This window comes from Aspergillus fijiensis, assembly GCF_003184825.1.
Source record: "Aspergillus fijiensis CBS 313.89 unplaced genomic scaffold BO72scaffold_14, whole genome shotgun sequence".
Lineage (NCBI taxonomy): Eukaryota > Fungi > Ascomycota > Eurotiomycetes > Eurotiales > Aspergillaceae > Aspergillus > Aspergillus fijiensis.
The window spans coordinates 559,857-578,077 of record NW_024468990.1 but is presented as its reverse complement, the minus strand read 5'-3'; the positions used below and the strand labels follow the sequence as shown (position 1 = coordinate 578,077).

General features: G+C 51.7%; 5 protein-coding genes across 5 annotated transcripts; 3 read left to right on the top strand and 2 right to left on the bottom strand.

Annotated features, from left to right (window-relative positions):
• Positions 1-914: 914 nt before the first annotated feature.
• Positions 915-4,677, top strand: BO72DRAFT_467227 (Anp1-domain-containing protein; the record flags this gene model as incomplete). The annotated part of the gene is made up of 6 exons (XM_040946823.1): positions 915-1,550; positions 1,603-1,926; positions 2,926-3,637; positions 3,707-4,026; positions 4,088-4,421; positions 4,658-4,677. 6 exons carry the CDS (start codon positions 915-917, stop codon positions 4,675-4,677), a joined length of 2,346 nt encoding a protein of 781 aa, XP_040803252.1.
• Positions 4,678-5,083: 406 nt separating this feature from the next.
• Positions 5,084-6,604, top strand: BO72DRAFT_494585 (putative sister chromatid cohesion protein Dcc1; the record flags this gene model as incomplete). The annotated part of the gene is made up of 4 exons (XM_040948482.1): positions 5,084-5,202; positions 5,278-6,119; positions 6,206-6,372; positions 6,437-6,604. 4 exons carry the CDS (start codon positions 5,084-5,086, stop codon positions 6,602-6,604), a joined length of 1,296 nt encoding a protein of 431 aa, XP_040803251.1.
• Positions 6,460-7,973, bottom strand: BO72DRAFT_55402 (uncharacterized protein). Its single transcript, XM_040950519.1, has one exon. It carries the CDS (start codon positions 7,851-7,853, stop codon positions 6,663-6,665), a length of 1,191 nt encoding a protein of 396 aa, XP_040803250.1. The 5' UTR covers positions 7,854-7,973; the 3' UTR covers positions 6,460-6,662.
• An 806-nt stretch (positions 7,974-8,779) lies between these two features.
• Positions 8,780-12,331, top strand: BO72DRAFT_446516 (uncharacterized protein). The gene is made up of 3 exons (XM_040944314.1): positions 8,780-9,926; positions 9,987-10,270; positions 10,328-12,331. Exons 1-3 carry the CDS (start codon positions 9,256-9,258, stop codon positions 11,836-11,838), a joined length of 2,466 nt encoding a protein of 821 aa, XP_040803249.1. The 5' UTR covers positions 8,780-9,255; the 3' UTR covers positions 11,839-12,331.
• Positions 12,332-14,100: 1,769 nt separating this feature from the next.
• On the bottom strand, positions 14,101-14,934 carry BO72DRAFT_457348 (putative mitotic spindle checkpoint protein (Mad2B); the record flags this gene model as incomplete). Its single annotated transcript, XM_040946330.1, has 1 exon — positions 14,101-14,934. One exon carries the CDS (start codon positions 14,932-14,934, stop codon positions 14,101-14,103), a length of 834 nt encoding a protein of 277 aa, XP_040803248.1.
• Positions 14,935-18,221: the final 3,287 nt, after the last annotated feature.

Sequence of the window (18,221 nt, the reverse complement as noted above, 5' to 3'; positions counted from 1 at the left end):
CTTTCATATTTAGTCTTCATCTCTGGGTATCGACCCATCTTGAAAGAAACCCACCAAGAGAGGTCCTAGTCTACCAAGATCTCTCCCATCTACTATTAATACACCATCGGGAATCGCGTGTGGCCCTTCCGAGGTGGAACCGTCCCCTCCCCTCCCACCAAACGAAACCCCCCACTCACAGTCCCGGTGTTTCACTCTGGTTGGTGTCGCTGAACTCTTGGGGGATCTCACTATTTTTTTAGGGGCTCTTCGGGTCTTGGGTCTTGGGTCTTGGGGGGAAGGAGGTCCTTTGGGTTCAGTCTGGCACATCATCAATCATCCTTCCCTTGCCGCAAGGCCGGTTTTCGGTTGGGAAGCACCTTTTTTTTTTCCTTGGTTTGCAATCCCGATCGACTGGCTTCTAGTGGTTCTTCCAGGTATTATTATTCTTCTTCTTCTTTTCCTCTTGGTCCTGCCTCCTTTCATCTTTCCCTTCTTTTTTTTTTGTTTATTTTTTTTTTTTTCGTTGGAAAAAAAATATCACACTCGTTTTCTGCCTTCGACTTATATTCTGATTTGTCTGAATTGGCATCATCTCGGGCTTTCTTTTCCATTCGCCTGCCGCCCGGCCTGGCCTCTACAGAATTTAGCCCCTAAAATCGTCTACCACTGTTACTTACTACTTGACTAGTCGTCGGTCTTGTCGGCTGGCTCACTTGGAAGCGGACCGACGTTCTCGTTCGCATAGATTTATAACCGCGTTCTAACCTCCTTAGATCTTGCGTCGCCATTCACTGTTCTCTGTCTAGACTTGCTGGCTTCGGGTCGAAGCATGTCGGACTGACCTTTCTAAACGTTGCACGATCTACCTGTACTGTATCCCTTGCAGTAAACTTCTTCTACCACCTGCTCGATTCTTGTGCTTCGTCCTTACCATGGGAACTCCACTACATGGTACAGCTATTATCACCGGGGCCAGTGGCCTGCTGGGATCAGAGGTTGCCGTCTCCATCGCCAAAGCACAACCCTTTGTCCACCTGTTGCTGGTGGCTCGGGATATCAGATCCGACACCGTGAAGGATGTACTAAGCCGCATCCGTTTGATTGGGCCGCGGTCCGTCGAGGTGGTCAAGTGTGATCTGGCCTGCTTCAATTCGGTGGCGAGCTTTGCACAGTATACTGTGGAGAGAGTTCGCAGTAAAGAGATTCCTCCTGTCACCCTCCTGATCAATTCCGCGGCCAGCTCGTCATACGTCACCGATCAAGTCACACGAGATGGGTACGACCCGGTCTACCAAACCAACTGCATCGCCCCGTTCTTGTTGACGGTGAGCTTGCTCGAGGCCTTCCGAGCCGGCGACGGAACCCCAAACGGCGGTGCCCGAGTCATCAACATCGGATGCGCCGCCATGTCCAAAGGGTCCCTGGACTACTTCGATGAGCAGGACCCGGACAACGTCAGCCAGGCCCCGGGAACCCCGATCAGTGCAAAGGAAGCCACCGCCCGGTTCGGAAGTAGTAAGCTGTTGATGAGCGCTGCTATGTATGCCTTGCGCCGGAGTCTGGTACTCGTGAGTGAGCCCTTAGTTATTTCTCCAGAGTGATGACTGACTGTTATTGTAGGCGGGCAACATCTCGCTCAATGTATATACGATGGACCCCGGATTTATGACCGGGGAGAGCCATCTCACCGCCTCGGCACCTTTGTCGGTGCGCATGGCGCATCAGACCCGGTCTGGACTCCGGCCCATCTTGCGGGTTTTCTCCAAGAGTGCAATCAACAAGGCTAGCGTTCCAGCCAAGGTCATTGCGAAAGTCGCATTCCAGAGGGAAACGGTAGAGAACTGGGGCAGAGAGCGCTATTATATCCTGGATAGCGAGTATGAGGCCGGATCCGTCATTCCCGTGTTGCGAGACTTGCCGCGCATGGATGCGCTGCTGCAGAAGGTGATGCGACAAGTCGAGATCGGTGTCAAGGGCATGGGCTCGCCCCAGTCCAGGGTGTCCCGACTAAGTGCCCACTGATCGGGATTACTCGGGTATTTGGAGTTCTCATCTTGGTCATGGCGTTCTAATCTTGCATTCATCATCTTGGTGTTGTCGTTCGAGGGAAAGGAGTTCAAAAATCCCGAGCATTCTTTGAGGCGTCTTATCGGTTTGCAATCTTGGAGTTTTTCCCTTATCTTTTTTTCTTTGCGGAACCTATGTTATGATAGGGATGTTCTGTAAATAGAGGTTATATCTGTATACGTGCAGAATCAGTCCAATGAGGAAGAGTAATTGAGTCAGTCATTCTTTCATTCGTTCATTCTTCGGCTTGAGAAATGTGGGAAGTGCTAGCAGTGATCCATGATGAAGATGGCTGCAAACGGGCGGGCGGCGGGAAGAAGATTGGGTCTCGTACCGCATTCGGGTCTGGGTCCAGGTTCGCCCGCGGATCCCACCTGGCGGCTTTTGGTCCAAAGGACCGCCTGGAGCCTACGTACCTCCTCTCTCGACGCAATCATTGCTCCGGTCAAAGCCTCGGGGGCTGTTCAGTTCCCTGCCTCCCTTGTCTTTCGTTCCGCATCTTTTCTCTTCATCACCGATCGCGGATTTGCGATATTCCCGCTGGTCTTCATTTTTCCAACCTCAATTCACCTCTTCATCCTCTCCGTCGGCTGCGATTTCATCGGTAGTCTGAGGAAGAAGTTTCTCCAACATCAGAACCTCGACAATTGGTTTGTAAAATCAAGTCGATCTCCTTAGCTGCATGTCATCTTAGGAGAGATGAACAGGCATCACGCCTTCGGCAACGGCTACGCTGCCTATCCCCGTGGCAAGAGCAACAGCTCATTCTCCATCTCCCCCCACCGGTACGCGGTCCTTTCCTCGGCGAACGTCGCGCGCCAGAATCCTGTATCACGTCGATGGGATACAGCGCCGTGTCGACGGAAACCTGAGTAGATCCGTCCGCTAACCTGGGCATTTAGTAGTTTTCAACCCCGGGCACAACCTGCCTTGCGCCGCCGGAGGCAACTCTTCCAGCGACTATGTCTTCTCTGCGGTGTCTCCCTGTTGCTCCTCGTCTTGATTTTCCCGTCGCTGCGCGCCTCCCTCCTTCCGGTGGTATCGCTCGGCCTCCTCCACCCCTACGAAGACCTTCAGATCGAGACGATCCGATACTATGACCTCTCCAAAGTGCAAGGAACCGCCAGTGGCTGGGAGCGCGGGGAGCGGGTGCTCATGTGCACTCCCCTGCGCGATGCCGCCTCCCACCTGCCCATGTTCTTCTCGCACCTGCGGAACCTCACCTACCCGCACAATCTGATCGACCTGGCGTTTCTGGTGTCGGACTCCGAGGATGACACGATGGGCATGTTGTCGCGCATGCTGGACGAACTCCAGCACGATGCGGATCCGAAGATGCCGTACGGCGAGATCTCCGTGATCCAGAAGGACTTTGGACAGCTGGTCAACCAGGATGTGGAGAGCCGACACGGCTTTGCCGCGCAGGCCAGCCGCCGGAAGCTGATGGCCCAGGCTCGGAACTGGCTGCTGAGCGCCACGCTGCGCCCTACGCATAGTTGGGTCTATTGGCGCGACGCGGATGTCTTGACCGCGCCGCAGACGATTCTGGAGGATCTGATGCGGCATGATAAGGATGTCATTGTACCGAGTGAGTTTTCCCGACTTTGATGGCCGCACGCTTGTTTGTATTATGCCCATTCTGACTAATGGTGACCAGATGTGTGGCGACCCCTTCCCGACTGGCTGGGCGGAGAGCAACCGTACGACCTGAACTCGTGGCAAGAATCCGAAACGGCTTTGGCGCTAGCCGACACGTTGGATGAAGACGCGGTCATCGTGGAAGGGTATGCTGAATATGCTACCTGGCGTCCTCATCTTGCCTACCTGCGCGACCCGTACGGAGATCCGGACATGGAGATGGAACTCGACGGCGTAGGAGGTGTCAGTATTCTGGCGAAGGCACGGGTTTTCCGCTCCGGGGTGCACTTCCCAGCTTTCAGCTTCGAGAAGCATGCCGAGACAGAAGCCTTCGGCAAGGTGCGTATCCGGCGGGGCTGTTATCTTGTTGTTGCGTGTGCATGAGACTAACCCTCGGTAGATGGCCAAGCGCATGGGGTTCTCGGTCATCGGCCTCCCACATTACACTATCTGGCATCTTTACGAGCCGAGCGTGGACGACCTGCGGCACATGGAGGAGATGGAGCAGGAACGGAAAGAACGCGAGATGGAGGAGAAAGACCAGGCCGACCGTGCCGAGCGCGTTCAGACCCTGTTCAAGGATGCCAAGACGCAGTGGGACATCGACCATGCCTTCGTCGAGGACGCAATTGCCGAGGATCAGAAGCAAGAGACCGCCGCTTCAGGTTCCTCAAGCGAGACGCTTAAGGGCTCGGAGGAAGGTCCTCTAGCGCAGCCCGCTGTGAAAGAGAGGGGTGGTGCTGGACAGAGCGGCGAGGTTTCTAGTACTCAGATAGAAGAAGCTAAGCGTTAATGGAGCTTTCTTCTGCTGACAGGTATCGAGCTATCTTCTGTTCATGTTTGACATGCCACTCCTGTGCTGGTCATAGGCTTGACGTTCTTTTGTCATGTTTCCAATGTATCCTTGCGTTTTCGTGTTCTCTGCGTTCGTTATTTTGTCAATAATCGCTTACTAGAATATTTTGCATAGTGTCGTCGACCTTATCATGATGGGTCGAATTCCGATTATAGTATAAAACATAGACTCAACCTTTTTTCATCTTCTATCCACCAATCATAATTAACCCGATCAGAGTAATTGAAGGTGTTATCCCGTAAAAAGTCACTCCATATGAGAAAAACCGACCAAATAAACCCATGTCCATGGAATAATACACCGGAAGAAACCGATAAGAGCAACCGCCCATTAAGCGGTGGCCCGTGCGTCTATCAATGCCGCGGTCACCTCCCCCCATCCAACGCGTCCCGCGTCAAATCTTCCAGTTTCCACCAGCAGAGGAGCCTCCAATCTTCCTCCTCCTCCTCCTCCTCCTCCCTTCTCATTCCTTCAATTTCCTCCTCCCCTCGAACAAATTCCTACAAGAACAACTCCCACCAGTCAGAGGAGGATACCAAAATGTCCACCCAATCCGCCCAAAGCATCCTCTTCACCCACACAGCCCCGCAACAAGGCTTCCGATTACTCGAACTCCCCCCGGAGGTCGCGGACCTCCTCGCTTCGGAGAATCCTCCCACGTACGCATTTTCCCTTTCCCTTTCTGGCCCGGAAACTTGAGGCGAGGGGGGTATGCTAACACGGAAGAAATAAAGACTATACCTCAAGACCCCCACCACCACCACCAGCAAAACGAGTGACCCGCGCGAATACGTCAATCTTTGCACTCCGACCCAGACCTACCGCATCCGTCAGGTCCAGTCCTCGAATTCTCTGCATATCTTGAGGCCCAGCGATAGGGGAGGAGGTGATACGGTCCTCCGGCGCGAGGATCTGGCTGTTGTGGATGGGAGGGCGGCTGCTGCTGTTGTTGCTGCTGCTGCACAGAAGGGGGGCCAGGGTGGGGATATGGACGTTGATGTTGAGGTGGATGTGGATGTGGATGTGGATGTGGATGTGGGTGTCGATCTCGCGGAGACGATGACGACGATCGCGAAGTGCGGGTCGACGCTTGAGTTGCATGTGCCGGAGGGGGGGTTCCGGGCTGCGGAGTTCTTGGGGGGTCTGGTGGGCAGGTTTGCGGGGGGGATGAGTGCTGCTGCTGCTGCTGCGGCTACTGGTGGTACTGGTGGTGCGGGGGTCGCGGAGGGCAAGGTGATGGAGGCTGTGTTCGCTGATATCCCGGTTTCCCGGGCGGAATGTGAGAGGGGTTGGGTCGAGGGGTGTGCGTTTGTGTGGCGGGGCAGGGCGTGGGCGCCGACGCCGGAGGTCATGATGGAGGTGTGGAAGCGGGTGGTTGATGGGGCGGTGGTGCAGGGGATTGATCTCCGTGCCCAGTTTCTGGTGGATGATCTGTGGAAGTCGGTGGTGGCGGAGGAGGATGAGGAGGAAGAAGAAGAAGGGGAGGGGCAGTTCCCTCGCGCGTTATTTGAGGCCGTCGTGCGACGCGTGGTTGAGGGGGGGGAGGGGAAGTCCTTGCTTGATGAGACGTTGAAGTGTGAGTTTTTTTGTCTTTCTTTCTCGGTTTCTGTGTGGAGGTCTTGTTGTTGTGGCTGGCTGACACTTTCGGGCTTACTGGTGTAGGGGCTAGTTTGGACAAGGATGCTTGTGTACGATGGGTTGGAGAGACGTATCTGGAGGCTATGGCGCCGATGGCGAGTGCGGCGGTTGGCCGCAGTGAGTTCCTCAACGCTTGGAAGGATCATCTACCTGAGGCTTGGAGGGAGGAGGTGGCTCTGGCTAAATTGACGGTAAGTTGGTTTCTGTTCTGTGCATGCAAAAGACGGTCTCCATTGACCTTCGTGTTAATTACAGGACGCCGTTTATCAACTGCCCGACCCGACGACCATCTGCTTCGTGACGGAATACGAACGACAGCGGTCCAAGAAGAATCTGCCCACCGATGCGAGTGCGTCAACCGCGGCCAAGAAGTCCAGAAACTGGCACGAGCTCTTCAAGAATCAAAAGCGACAGAAGCGGTGACGCTCTAATGTATTCTTCCACCAAATGCACGGCTCCGAAAATGCAGATCATAAACAAATCAGCACCAGGCATATTTCTCATTCAGGCACCACTCCACTGTCTCGCCCAATCCATGCTCGGCGCCGCTCCATCTCAACGATGCGATACTGTCCTTCTGACGGTGAACTAACTCGGCATTGGGCGCGACCATGGCCACTGCCTTTTGCAAAAGGGGTGTCGGATTCCAGAATTCCACTGTGCTCATATTCCACTTGTGTGCCTCGAGTTGCGCGCGTTTCAATATGGCAGCCATGGCCTTGACTGTCCGCTGTGTTTCTTCCGGCGACGTTGGCTCCTCGTACACCCACCGCAGAATATACAGAGTATTTTCCTCCGGCTCTGACCCGAAATTCCTGTTCCATGCACAGTATACGCGCGCTGCTTCTTCGCCAGCACCTTTCACTGCTGGGGCTTCTCTATCGGGGAAAAGAGACTTAACGAAGAACTCCTCCCTCGCCCAATGCCATTTGAGATGATCATAGTCCGGCGCAATTGCAATTTTAGGAGTGTGCGTCTTCAGGGATTCCACTCGGAGGAATTCGCGCTCTTTCTCCAGGATTTGCTCATTGCACACGCGGTCTCGGACATCTTCTGCAGTCAACGTCTTGACCTTTGGTAGGATATCTTCAGCCCCGGTCGAAGAATACTGCTCCTCAGCGATTGCTGGGAGCGCGAAATGAGAAGACAAAAATGGCTTCCAGCCGAATTGAGCATAGAAGTTCTTCCCGATGTCGGAGAAGAGGATGCTGAAGAGAGCCTTCTCCCTGCTTTCAGACTCCATATTCCAGGTGTCGACCTTCTTGCTGAGTTCCTCCATCATCCTCTTCGCATATCCCTTGCCTCTGAACTCAGGCCGGCAGTAAACACTTCCTATGCCGTGCGTTGAGACATCTTCCACTCGGCCGTCGTGCGCCAGCCAGGCCTTCTTCTTGTACGTTTCACATGAGCCTAGGATGGTTCTCTCTCCTTCAGGCTCTCTGTTATCGACCAAAATCCAGCTGGTCAGACCATGCTTGATCAACTGCTGCGCATGGAGATGGCTCTCGCGGGCAATATACGTGTCAAGGTCCAGACGGCCTTTCCAGGCGATGCTGTTCAGCTTCAGAGCTTCAATCTTCTCCGCGGGAGTTGCCGGGACTAACACGAGGTCCGGAGAATCACCCTGCGGGAGAGCAACCCCGTTGGTGTAGTTGTTATCGGCAGCAATCATGGTGTTTTTAGAATCACTTATGGGGAGGTTTCCTGTCTTGGAATGGAGAGGAACCGTGGAACGGACGGAGCTTGGTATATGTACGAAGGCAAATGACCCGGTGACGTGTTTCCACACTCAATTGTAAACGCGACGGTAAACCCCGTGGACTGTACGTATTTCACAAGTGAATGGGGGAAAGGAGGAGCTGCAAGGGGTGAGGGGTCTTTGGTAATATAAGAAATGAATGCCCTGGCTCGATGACGATACGGCAAGCTAACAACAATGGTACCAAAGGAAGTCAACTCCGACGGGGAAGGTTTCCTATTCGCGGTGGTGGCCGAGGACAAGCGACGACAAGCGACGCCTTTTCCCAGTTGAGATGCGTACTGTACCAACTTAACCGAACTATACTTCGAATGATGTAGGTCAGCTGCAACTGTTCACGCTTGTTTGGATCGGGCGATGACCAATGCCAATGGTAGAGTGCTGCTAAAATAGGTGATGTTGTAAGGCGTGTGTCTTGAAGATCTGGGAAGGTCACGATTATTATGGATAGGTAAATTTGATAGTAGCAAAAGACAAAAGTAACTAAAAACTACATACCCCGTCGCTAGCCTTTCAATTCTTGATAAACCGGAGCTCCGGCTTATCGGGGGCCGACGGGGGAAGGAAGAAGGAAGGAAGGAAGGGAGGGGGGGGGGCTGTCATTCTCCAGATCCAGGAGGCGGTCAGCCAGGCAGCTACCACTTACTGCTTCCCCTCTCAGCTCCTTTTCCCTTTCCCCAGAGCCGTCAGTCGTCAGTCAATCAACCACTTCTTTTTCCCCACTACGATATGCTAATATTCAATCCATGCTATGTTGATGTGTTTCCCTTTCCGCCACTATCCCCTGCTTCCAACATCAACTTTCACCCATCCTTCACTCAGGAAGCCTGGCAACTTCTAAAGTCTTCATTCACTGAGAGAGTGTTTATTATCTTCGGTTTGTCAAGCCGTCGTCGCTCTTTCACACATTCAAAGCATTTATCGGTGGGCAGCTTTTTATTGTTATCAGTGCCTATCCTAGCCTAGCCCGCAATCTCCCGCCCGTGCTTGACCAAAGCTAGCGCAGATCACAAAGCCAACACCATCACAGCTCACAACTTCTCTACTCATACTCAGCATCTGTTTCATGAACACTAATTGTGTGCCTAGTCCAACGTTACCTGTAGTACCTACCATCGTATTCACTTCGCCCCTGATCGGCATTTATCCTGCTTTACAACATGATTTACAAGACACTGTACTCGGTGCATGATTCCTTAATCTAGCCTTCGGCCCATTTCCCATACCAAAGGACCATTATCCTACCAACTAGATCCGACGAGTCGCAGAAAAACATTTCTCCGGGTCTCTTTGATCAACTTCTCCGAATGCAACCATGGCATCTCGTCATCCCTACGCATCTAGCGTATCGCAAGTCCTCCGGGAATTAGAGGAGTTCCAGACCATGGACTATGAGAGCGCCTATTATGGCTTTGATGGAGACCTCCTGCTGGCTGACTTGGATCAGGCCGGTCGCTGGGGAACGTCCGCGAACAATAATGAGCCAAATCACGACCCATCCTCCGCAGATCAAAGGCCTACGAAGAAACAAAGGACAGATCGATCGATGCATGAGGGGGCTATCCCAGCAGTGCACACTCCGCACCGCAACACTGACCTAGACTCAAATGCCGTGCAACAACAACAACAAAGAGCTTCAAAGGGTCTTCCTGTGCTCATTGATCTTACAGAAGATGATCACCCGCTAACCGAGATCTTGGAGATCTTCCCAGACATTGATCCCGATTATTTAAAGGGCTTGATCGATCGCCATCTTGCGCTGGTGTCTCAAGCAAAGACAGAGATTCTGCTCACTGCCACTGATAAAGACTTAGCAAAAGGCGCTGTCATCGAAGAAATCCTTCAGAACCCTTCTTACCCCAAGAAGCAGAAGAGACTTAAGAGAACACTTGACGAGCGTGACTCAGTCTCCAAGAAGGAAGACGATACCCAGAAGTGGCTAAAAGCTATCCCTCAAAGAGGAAGTCCTCTGTACCTTGAGATCACGTAAGAGAGTCTCCTACCGGTTGTCCCTCTATACGAAGCAAGCTGAAGATCACTTTTTAGTGCTCGGTTGTTGGCGATTGAATTCCCTACTGTGCCCTGGCCATATATCCAGAACCTTACCCTGCACAAAAGAGAGTTATACGCTGCATATCTCAGTCTGTATGCCCTGGAAGACCCTTCGGCCAAGTCATCCAAGCCTTACACGAACGAACGGAAACGCAATCCTCGCTCACAGACAAGCCTATACATGTCGTACCCGGAAACTCTACCGATCATGAAAGACATTCAACGCGAACTCCAGGCGGCTGCAGAAGCTGCAAAGCAGAATAAGGAGATGAATGCAGGTAGGTCATCTTCCCTGGATACGGAACTCCAGTCTCTGACGCTTGATGGCAACGAAGCGGTCCCCCGTAACAACTTCGAAGATGTCGACGACAAGGAAGCCGAAGAGCGCAACATTCAAACAGGAAACCTAGTGGAATGCCAGTGCTGTTTCGAAGAGGTCCCCGCGAACAAAGCCTTGCCGTGTGAAGGACTTGAAGTTCATTTCTTCTGCTATACTTGCATGAAGTCTTCGGCAGAGACACAGATTGGGATGATGAGGTACAAGCTACAATGTTTTGACGGAAGTGGATGTCAGGCAAAGTTTGATCGGTACGGGCTTGAGCGTGCCTTGGGAGCGAAGATCATGCAAAAGCTCGATGCTCTGCAGCAGCAGGACGAGATTGAGCAAGCTGGGCTGGAAGGCCTTGAGTCCTGTCCCTTCTGCGACTTCCAGGCGATATGTGCTCCCGCCGATGAGGATCGAGAGTTTCGATGCAGGAACCCTGACTGCGAAGTGGTTAGCTGTCGTTTGTGTAAGGAGAAAAGTCATCTCCCGAGCAGCTGCGACGAGGCTAGGAAAGACAAGCGACTCCCGTACCGCCATCGCGTGGAGGAGGCTCTGAGTGAGGCACTCATTCGGCCTTGTCCAACCTGCAAGGTCAAGATTGTCAAGACTGATGGCTGCAACAAGATGACCTGCTCGAAATGCGGGACTCAGATGTGCTATGTCTGCAACGTCAAACTCGGTGCCACCTACGAACACTTCAACCGACCGCCAAACCATTGCCGCTTGTGGGATCAGAATGAAAGATTCCCACTTGGAAGACAGGTTGAACAAGAAATTGAGCAAGTCGAAGCAGATGCTATCGCCAAGATCCTGGCAGAGAACCCTGATGTCACCGAGGAAGAGATCCGAGTGAATCGTCCGGGACAGAAGCAGAAGGCTAGACCGCCCCGGCCAGGTCGACCACAAAATCGGCATGCAAGACCTCCTCAGCCAGATCGCGCGCGTCAGCCTGTTCAACCTCAAGTTCGCCTCAATATTCAGGTCCCTCGGATTCCACAGCCAAACCAGCCGCGTCAACCTATGCAAGCGCCGCAGCACATACAAGCGCCTCGGGTCATACGGCAAGCTGATCCTGCTAACGTCCCCTTCAGAGAACCTTACAACAACCACGTGCAAGCTCAGACAAATCGAGAGCCACCCGACAGAAATTACTATGCCAACAGAATACAAGATATTTACGCCGGTGGACTTCCTTGGAATGCTCCTGGCAACAATTACCCTCTTCCCAATCCACAAATAAATCAGATAAACCCTGGCGAAGCTGGCTTTCTACCGCAGGGCCACCCTCCCAACAACCCAGTGGTAATGCCAATTGATCCTCCTCCTTACTACTCTTGGAACCAAGGCCAGGCTGTACCCATGGCACCACGCTTTCCTCGGCAGAACGTCGTAAACAACCCTGCGCCTAATCCGGTCGGGCCGGGACAAACCATCCAATATCCACCCTACTACGTACCACCTGTCGTTTCTCAGAACGCTCGACGAGCATCCGGCGGACTGGGAGGATATGCTCGCGACTAATTCCAGTGCTGGAAGCTTTTCGCAGACATTGATCCTACCACTGTGATTGTCCGTTGAAATGCTACTTGCTGACCATGTGGCGTTGACCATGACAGCCTCCTAGCATTCACGCATTTTGGTCTTTTTGAATAAATTTAGGGCCTCTATCCCCTGCCTTGATTGGGTTGGTCTTGGAGAGAACAAGAGTCAAGAATATCATCCCATTTCGCTGACTCCAGCTGCCTTCTTTGCTTTTGCATTTTTCTATTAACCATCCACGGTCGAGCAAGCGTTAAGGAGTTCAGGCGTCCCATCTTCATCATCATCATTGTCATCATCGTCATCGTCATCGGTTGTCTCACGCATCACCACCAATCGGTTCTTTCTTGGCTTGGCATAGCCTGGCATAGCTTGACTTCTTGCGCAACAACTTTGCTTGTGCGATCCCTCTGAGTTCTAAATTCCCATGGCAAGGAGACAGACATGTAGGCAGACAGACAGGCAGATAGATGAATCATATTTCCCTGAAAGATATCGGGGACCTGGACTTCGTGCTCCCCAGAGTCGGGAGATATAGGACAACCTATACTTTGGATGTCGTCATCGTCTCATCGTATGGCTTTTCCAAAGCTTTGGGGGTTAAGCTCCAGGGCCATGTTCCCATGCTCACGAACGTAGCCCACTCACTCTCCTCCACTGGATCAGCAGCGTAGGTTCTCCAGGCTACCACGGTTACGGACTCGTCATCACCACAAACACCGACTAGTTCTATGTACCTATCCCAAGCAGAAAGCACAGTTACTTATATCAACACCGAACCCGACCTAGGTTGACAAAAGTCCCTTCCAGATGAAGCAGAGCGTTCCCAACCCCAACCCCAACCCCAACCCCATCCGTCTGAACCCGGTGAGGACACAGTAGAGAAACGAGAAAAGGCAACGAAAGGAGGGCGGGCCATTCATTCAACGCGATCCTCTCCCAGAAAAACAGAGTCGGCAGACTTCCACTCGTTTCCATTCTTCCTTCATTTCCACCTCCAAAAGCAAATTCTAAAGCACAATCGTAATCCTAATATCTCGAACACTGGACACGCTACCTACCTACCCTACTCTTTCCAGACTATCAAATCACCCGCTGGGCAGCGGTTTGTGGCATCCCGAGACAAATACATAAACCCATTCGCAGCTTGGACTCTCCCCAATGCCCCGATCCTGCGCATTGAGTTTTCCAGTGTTCCGTGGTTGGATTGAGGGGGGGGGAGGATGAAAAGTGCGGGGGGGAAAGTTTCCATTTCTTCATGGTGACCCATCTCATTGGTTGTTATTCAATATTTATGTATGTCATGTGTGTAGTTTATAGTAGCCTGAACTATGCGCTTCTTGTTTTTTCTCTCTCTCTTTTCAAGGTGGGATTTCATGCTTTCGGAACTTGAAATTTTGGGCGAAACACACAAAGACTCGAAGCAAACACGGGGACGAACAGGGGAGAAAACCGGATTTTCATGAAGGGGTCGGAGAGGGGGAAGTTTAAATGCGACGAGCTCGGGGGGGAAAAAAGGCTGGCTGGCGGGTGTGCCAGTGGTGGTGGCATCTCCCGTCAAACCACATGATTAATTACAAACAACTCACCCAAATAAGTTACCCCCTCGGGTCACTCGGCTCGAGGCATAAAAGCATAAATCACCCAGGACAAACAAGGCAGGCAGGCAACCTTTCCATGGCGCTGAAATTGGCCGGTGATATGAATTTGCTAGGATCATATAGTTGGAGAGAGAACGAGCTCGACAAATGATAGGAGAGAGAGAGATACAAATAGGAGATGGTATGGAAGATGGTGAGTCCCTTGAAGAGAGGATGTGAACAAGTAGAGAGATATGAAAGTAGGGAGAAAGAAGAAAGAAAGAAAAAAAGAGTAATGAAAGAAGTGATAAAGAAATGACAATCGAAGTGATAAGAAAAGGAACGTGACAAAATGATGATCAGGAAACATTCAAAACGAAGAGCGAGCACAGAAAGACAACAAAAGATATCAACCAAATCTATGATGATGCCATGCGAGTCCCAAAAATCGTCCGCTCCCCATTTTATATATTTGCGCCGCTCAATCGACGACAATTCCTAAATTTCCTCGTCCATCATGTATGTTCGATCATTGGCCACGCTAAATAGAATGAGATATATGAAAAAAAGAGAAAGATAATGAGTAAAGGAGCAGAAAGTGTCTGGTCGGAAAGTCCCAATGGACTAGACAAAGAGGATGCGGCGATCGCGATTGAAACGGAGTTCATGGCGGATGCTCCGAATCCACGGGTTCGTTGAACTTTTGCCGCGCCTCCTCCACCCATAGTTCCAGTCGAAGTTCACCAGCTTCTACCCGGCGTACTGGGACAGTCTTGGCGCGTCCGTTTGACACTTTCGGGGGTGGCGGCTGCGGTTCGCCATTTCTCAACTTCGAGACCGAATACGGCGCGGTACACGATCTGAGGTGGACTTTGCCCGGTTCTGCGACAATCCATGTCTGTTCTTCGGTCGTAGATCCGGCCGGGGGAAGAGCGTCCTCGCGCACTTCGATGCAGACGGTAAAACTGAACTCGTCATCTCGAGGCAATGGCGTCAGCCGTGCGCATGCAGATGCCAGGCGGGCGAGGCAGGCGCGGAACTGTGCTTCCAGGTCGACCGTGGGAGGAGCGGGAGCTCGATCGGGCAAAGGAATGCCTGCCTTGGAGGGATCCTCCTTTCGATCCTCAAAGGTGGTGTGAATCTCCCCGGCGGGCACGCGGGGGAAGCCCGACAGATCGAACGCATATCTTTCGAGGGGCTGGTTGGTACGGAGAGAAGAAATAATGATGCTGACAGCGGTGATTGTGCCCTTCAAGATTTCGGTTCCGACCGCGATCGACGCATCATTGATGTAGTCACACACCTTCGGGTGACGGGATTGCCGGACAGGATAATTGTACGCCCGGACAGGGAGGAACGTTGCTCGCGGGTAGACTGACCGGAGGAACAGGATCTGGTGTATCGATACGGTGAGGAAGTTGGTGAAAGATGCCGCCAACGCAGACTGGTTGTTGGGCAGCGACTTCGGGGCGGTGACAGGAGTTGAGAACGTTGTCATGGTGGTTGTAACGGAAGGGATTGTGGTACTCTCACTGGCAATAGGCATTGCCGTCGAAGGCTCTGGTATCGTCGTTTCCACGGGAGAAATGGTATTGACGGGATCTCGGAGATTCTGAGTGCTGTTCCACCCTGAGGCTAATCATCGCTCTGCCTTTATCGAGTCACGCGAGTCAATAAACTGTTGTCTCTTCCATTTATAAAAGACGAGTGGCGTTCTTCGGGGGGGGGTTATCCCAGTCTAAAGATTGTCTGTGACGTGACAGGGGAATTGAGGGGGGTGGGAGAAAGTGGTGGGGATGGTGATATTGAGGAGGGAGGGGAAGGAGGGGTGGAGAGGGGAGCAACCACGATTCGTGATAGACAAGTAAGTGGTTTGGATACAGAGCAATGCAAGTTGCGAAAGATAAGCGACTTGAGTCAGGAGGGAAAGAGGTCGGGAAGTCGGAGGGAGAGGGAGCAGGAGATAGAGGACAAGATGTGGAAGCGACCAGTGACGGTGAAGTTGTGTTAAGGTAACTTAGTAGTGGTGGTGGGTGGTAATTGTGGTGGTGTTGGTGATGAAAGGTCAAGGAAGAGGCATGATGGGGAAATGGGAAACCACAGAAGAGGGGTGATTGTGATAATGGTCGGTGGTGGTGATGGTGGTGAAACAAGGGGAGAGAGAGGTAGAGGAGGGAGGATTAGACATACGTTGGGTGGACTGGACAACGAGACAACCAAATCTCAGAGCATGGAGGACTTCGTTCGTTGCGATCGTGACAAACGGCGAGGTGAGAGGGGGGGGGGGGGGGGAGAGAGAACCGTAATCGGAGTATTAGAAAAGAGAGAGGGGAGAGAGAGAGATAATGCGGTGATGATGTTGATGATGATGATGGAATTTCTCTTTTTCCCCTGCCCTGGTTGGATGTCCTTTCCCAATTAATTTTCTTTTTTTTTTCCTTTTTTTTTAAGAAAAGGTCCCTCTTTTTCCTTACAAACTGCCTCCCTGAACAACAAACAACAACCACAACGGTAACCACCACCTTTTCCACTGAACCCTCTGCGAAAAGGGAAGAAAAAAACGGGAGAAGGGAAAAGAACAGGGAAATAAGAAGAAGAAGAGAGCACAAACGGATTTTTTTAACTTATACTTCTCTTTCTTTTCTTCGTTCCTTCTTTTCTTCTCTGAAATGTCTTGCGCCAACAGAGACAAGAAGCGGAGGGAAACTGACAGATGGATGGATGGATATGGGACCGACCCTTCTGATTGAAGAGGGGAGAGGGGCGGCGGCGGCGGGCGTGAAAGGGAGAGGTGGGCTACTGCTGGCTGCTTAAGTTGCTCTGAACTGTATCGGATTGGGATAAGCCAAGGTTTCCCAGGGGAGCCCGCTTAAGATCCCGGAGCTAGTGAGGGTAAATCGTGAATATAGTGAATGTGAAAGAGTAAAGACACCCGGGGTTAATACAAGAAGCCAGAAGAAAAACACCAAAACTAAATTGCAAGAGAAGAGAGAGGGAATGGGGCAGAAGAAGAGGAAGAGGTAAGGAGAAGAGAGAGAGAGAGAGAGAGAGGAAAGGAGAAGGAAAGAGAAGGAAGAGCGAGAAGAGGGAGAGTTTGCGGGCAACTCAACTACTCAAGTCTTTCGGAGGGGAAAGCTTGTCGGGCGACGACGAGTCGTTACCTTAGTTAACTAAGAGCAGAAGGCGCCCAAGTCATCCATTCTCATGGCTGTCTCTTTTTAGACTACACTACTAGGTAATCATTAATTCCGTAGTTACGGAGACTGAGTACGGAGTACGGACCATACTACCCATACCTAGTACTCATTCATACTCACCACTCTCCTCTCCCCCTCTGCCTGCACCCCTCTCCCCGTCACGTGGTTGCGTCATGGGTGTGGATGCCCTGCAGCATTCAGCTCAATCATCCATTCTTACCATTCGTTACCTTACCATCTGACGAATAGGCAGGATAGGCAGGATGTACAGTACTGTACAACCCCCCCGAAAATGAGGATTGTCGTTCAGCATCTTGCAAATCCAATCCTTCGTCCTCTACATGGAGTTGAGGCTGGGCTAGGACGGAATGAACCCGACTATAGCAATCTTAGGAAACGAAAACGGTGTAAATTGTAAAGGGAGCAGCATACGTAGAGGCGAAAAGGATTCGGTCATTGTGCATTATAACTTCCCCTCATTGACCATTCAGAGCACGGGGGCAAACTGCAGACAAGTACCTACTAGTAGACACACCCTAGGTACATGTTTGAGTAAATTCAGTGCAGGTGAAGAAAGAACTCCCTCTTCCCTTTGCTTGACTCGGTCCGAAAATCAGACACAGAAAAAAAGGAAAGGAAAGGAAATACCGTGGACAACACCTGGTACTGACAACGAAGGTGGAAGGGAAAGTGCCCAAAGTTCATCATCAACATTCCCCACTCGTTCTGTACCGAGCAACAATGCGCATTCGCTGGTTAGTACCGCCTCTTCCGTTTGCCAGGCCGATCATCTGCTACCAACACTTGACTCGCACAACAAACGGATGTGACAAGGAAAGGCGTGGAAAGCAGAAATGCCAGCCGTGGTTGACCGACGGCGGTGGGTATCCTGGCTATAAGGAACCAAAGTCTAATTGCATACTGGCTGAGATTCTTCCCACTGCGAAAAACGGGTCTTCCACCACTACATGTGCTCTACTCAACCCGGAAATTCATTCAGTGGTCTGTCTCCAAGAGGTGTGTGGTGCAGCCTGCCTTATTAGCCCTTCCCCCCAGCTCTGGAGATATCAGTCTGATATCACCCCCTGGGTTTTAGCGACGATCATGGCGAGTAAGTTATTCTTCGTAGAGAATTATTCATCCGTCCGTCCTCCACATTGCTCAGCGACATCCTTGACTTGCGGGTACTGACTCTGGTAAGTATGTATGCACTGTGCTGGATACTGTATGATCAAGAGTTTCACTGCAGGACTTCATTGCCTTCTTATTACATACAGCTGCCTTTTGTTCTTACCCGAGGTTATTGGCTTGATTAGTTGTGAAACCCAGTCAGCCTTGAAGTACAGTAAGTACGCTCGCATACCAGACATTTGCCCTCCAAGCAATGAATCATTCTACTTCTTTCCTGTTTAGGGGGATTTGCCGCCCCTCAGGTGCTCAATTTAAATAATCAATAATAACTTGCCGGTTTCTCCCCTGCCTTTAACCAAACCCCACCATGATCAACTTTAGTTAACTAAAGTACCAAGTTACTCATACAATTAATCAGCCTCCTCTTCCTCACCTCCCCGGGCCCATCAAAAATCTA

Coding starts and splice junctions, on each gene's coding strand:
- BO72DRAFT_55402 (XM_040950519.1), bottom strand. CDS start 7,853: ATGATTGCTGCCGATAACAACTACACCAACGGGGTTGCTCTCCCGCAG.
- BO72DRAFT_446516 (XM_040944314.1), top strand. CDS start 9,256: ATGGCATCTCGTCATCCCTACGCATCTAGCGTATCGCAAGTCCTCCGG. Junction 9,927..9,986: donor CCTCTGTACCTTGAGATCAC/GTAAGAGAGTCT, acceptor ATCACTTTTTAG/TGCTCGGTTGTTGGCGATTG. Junction 10,271..10,327: donor GAATAAGGAGATGAATGCAG/GTAGGTCATCTT, acceptor ATGGCAACGAAG/CGGTCCCCCGTAACAACTTC.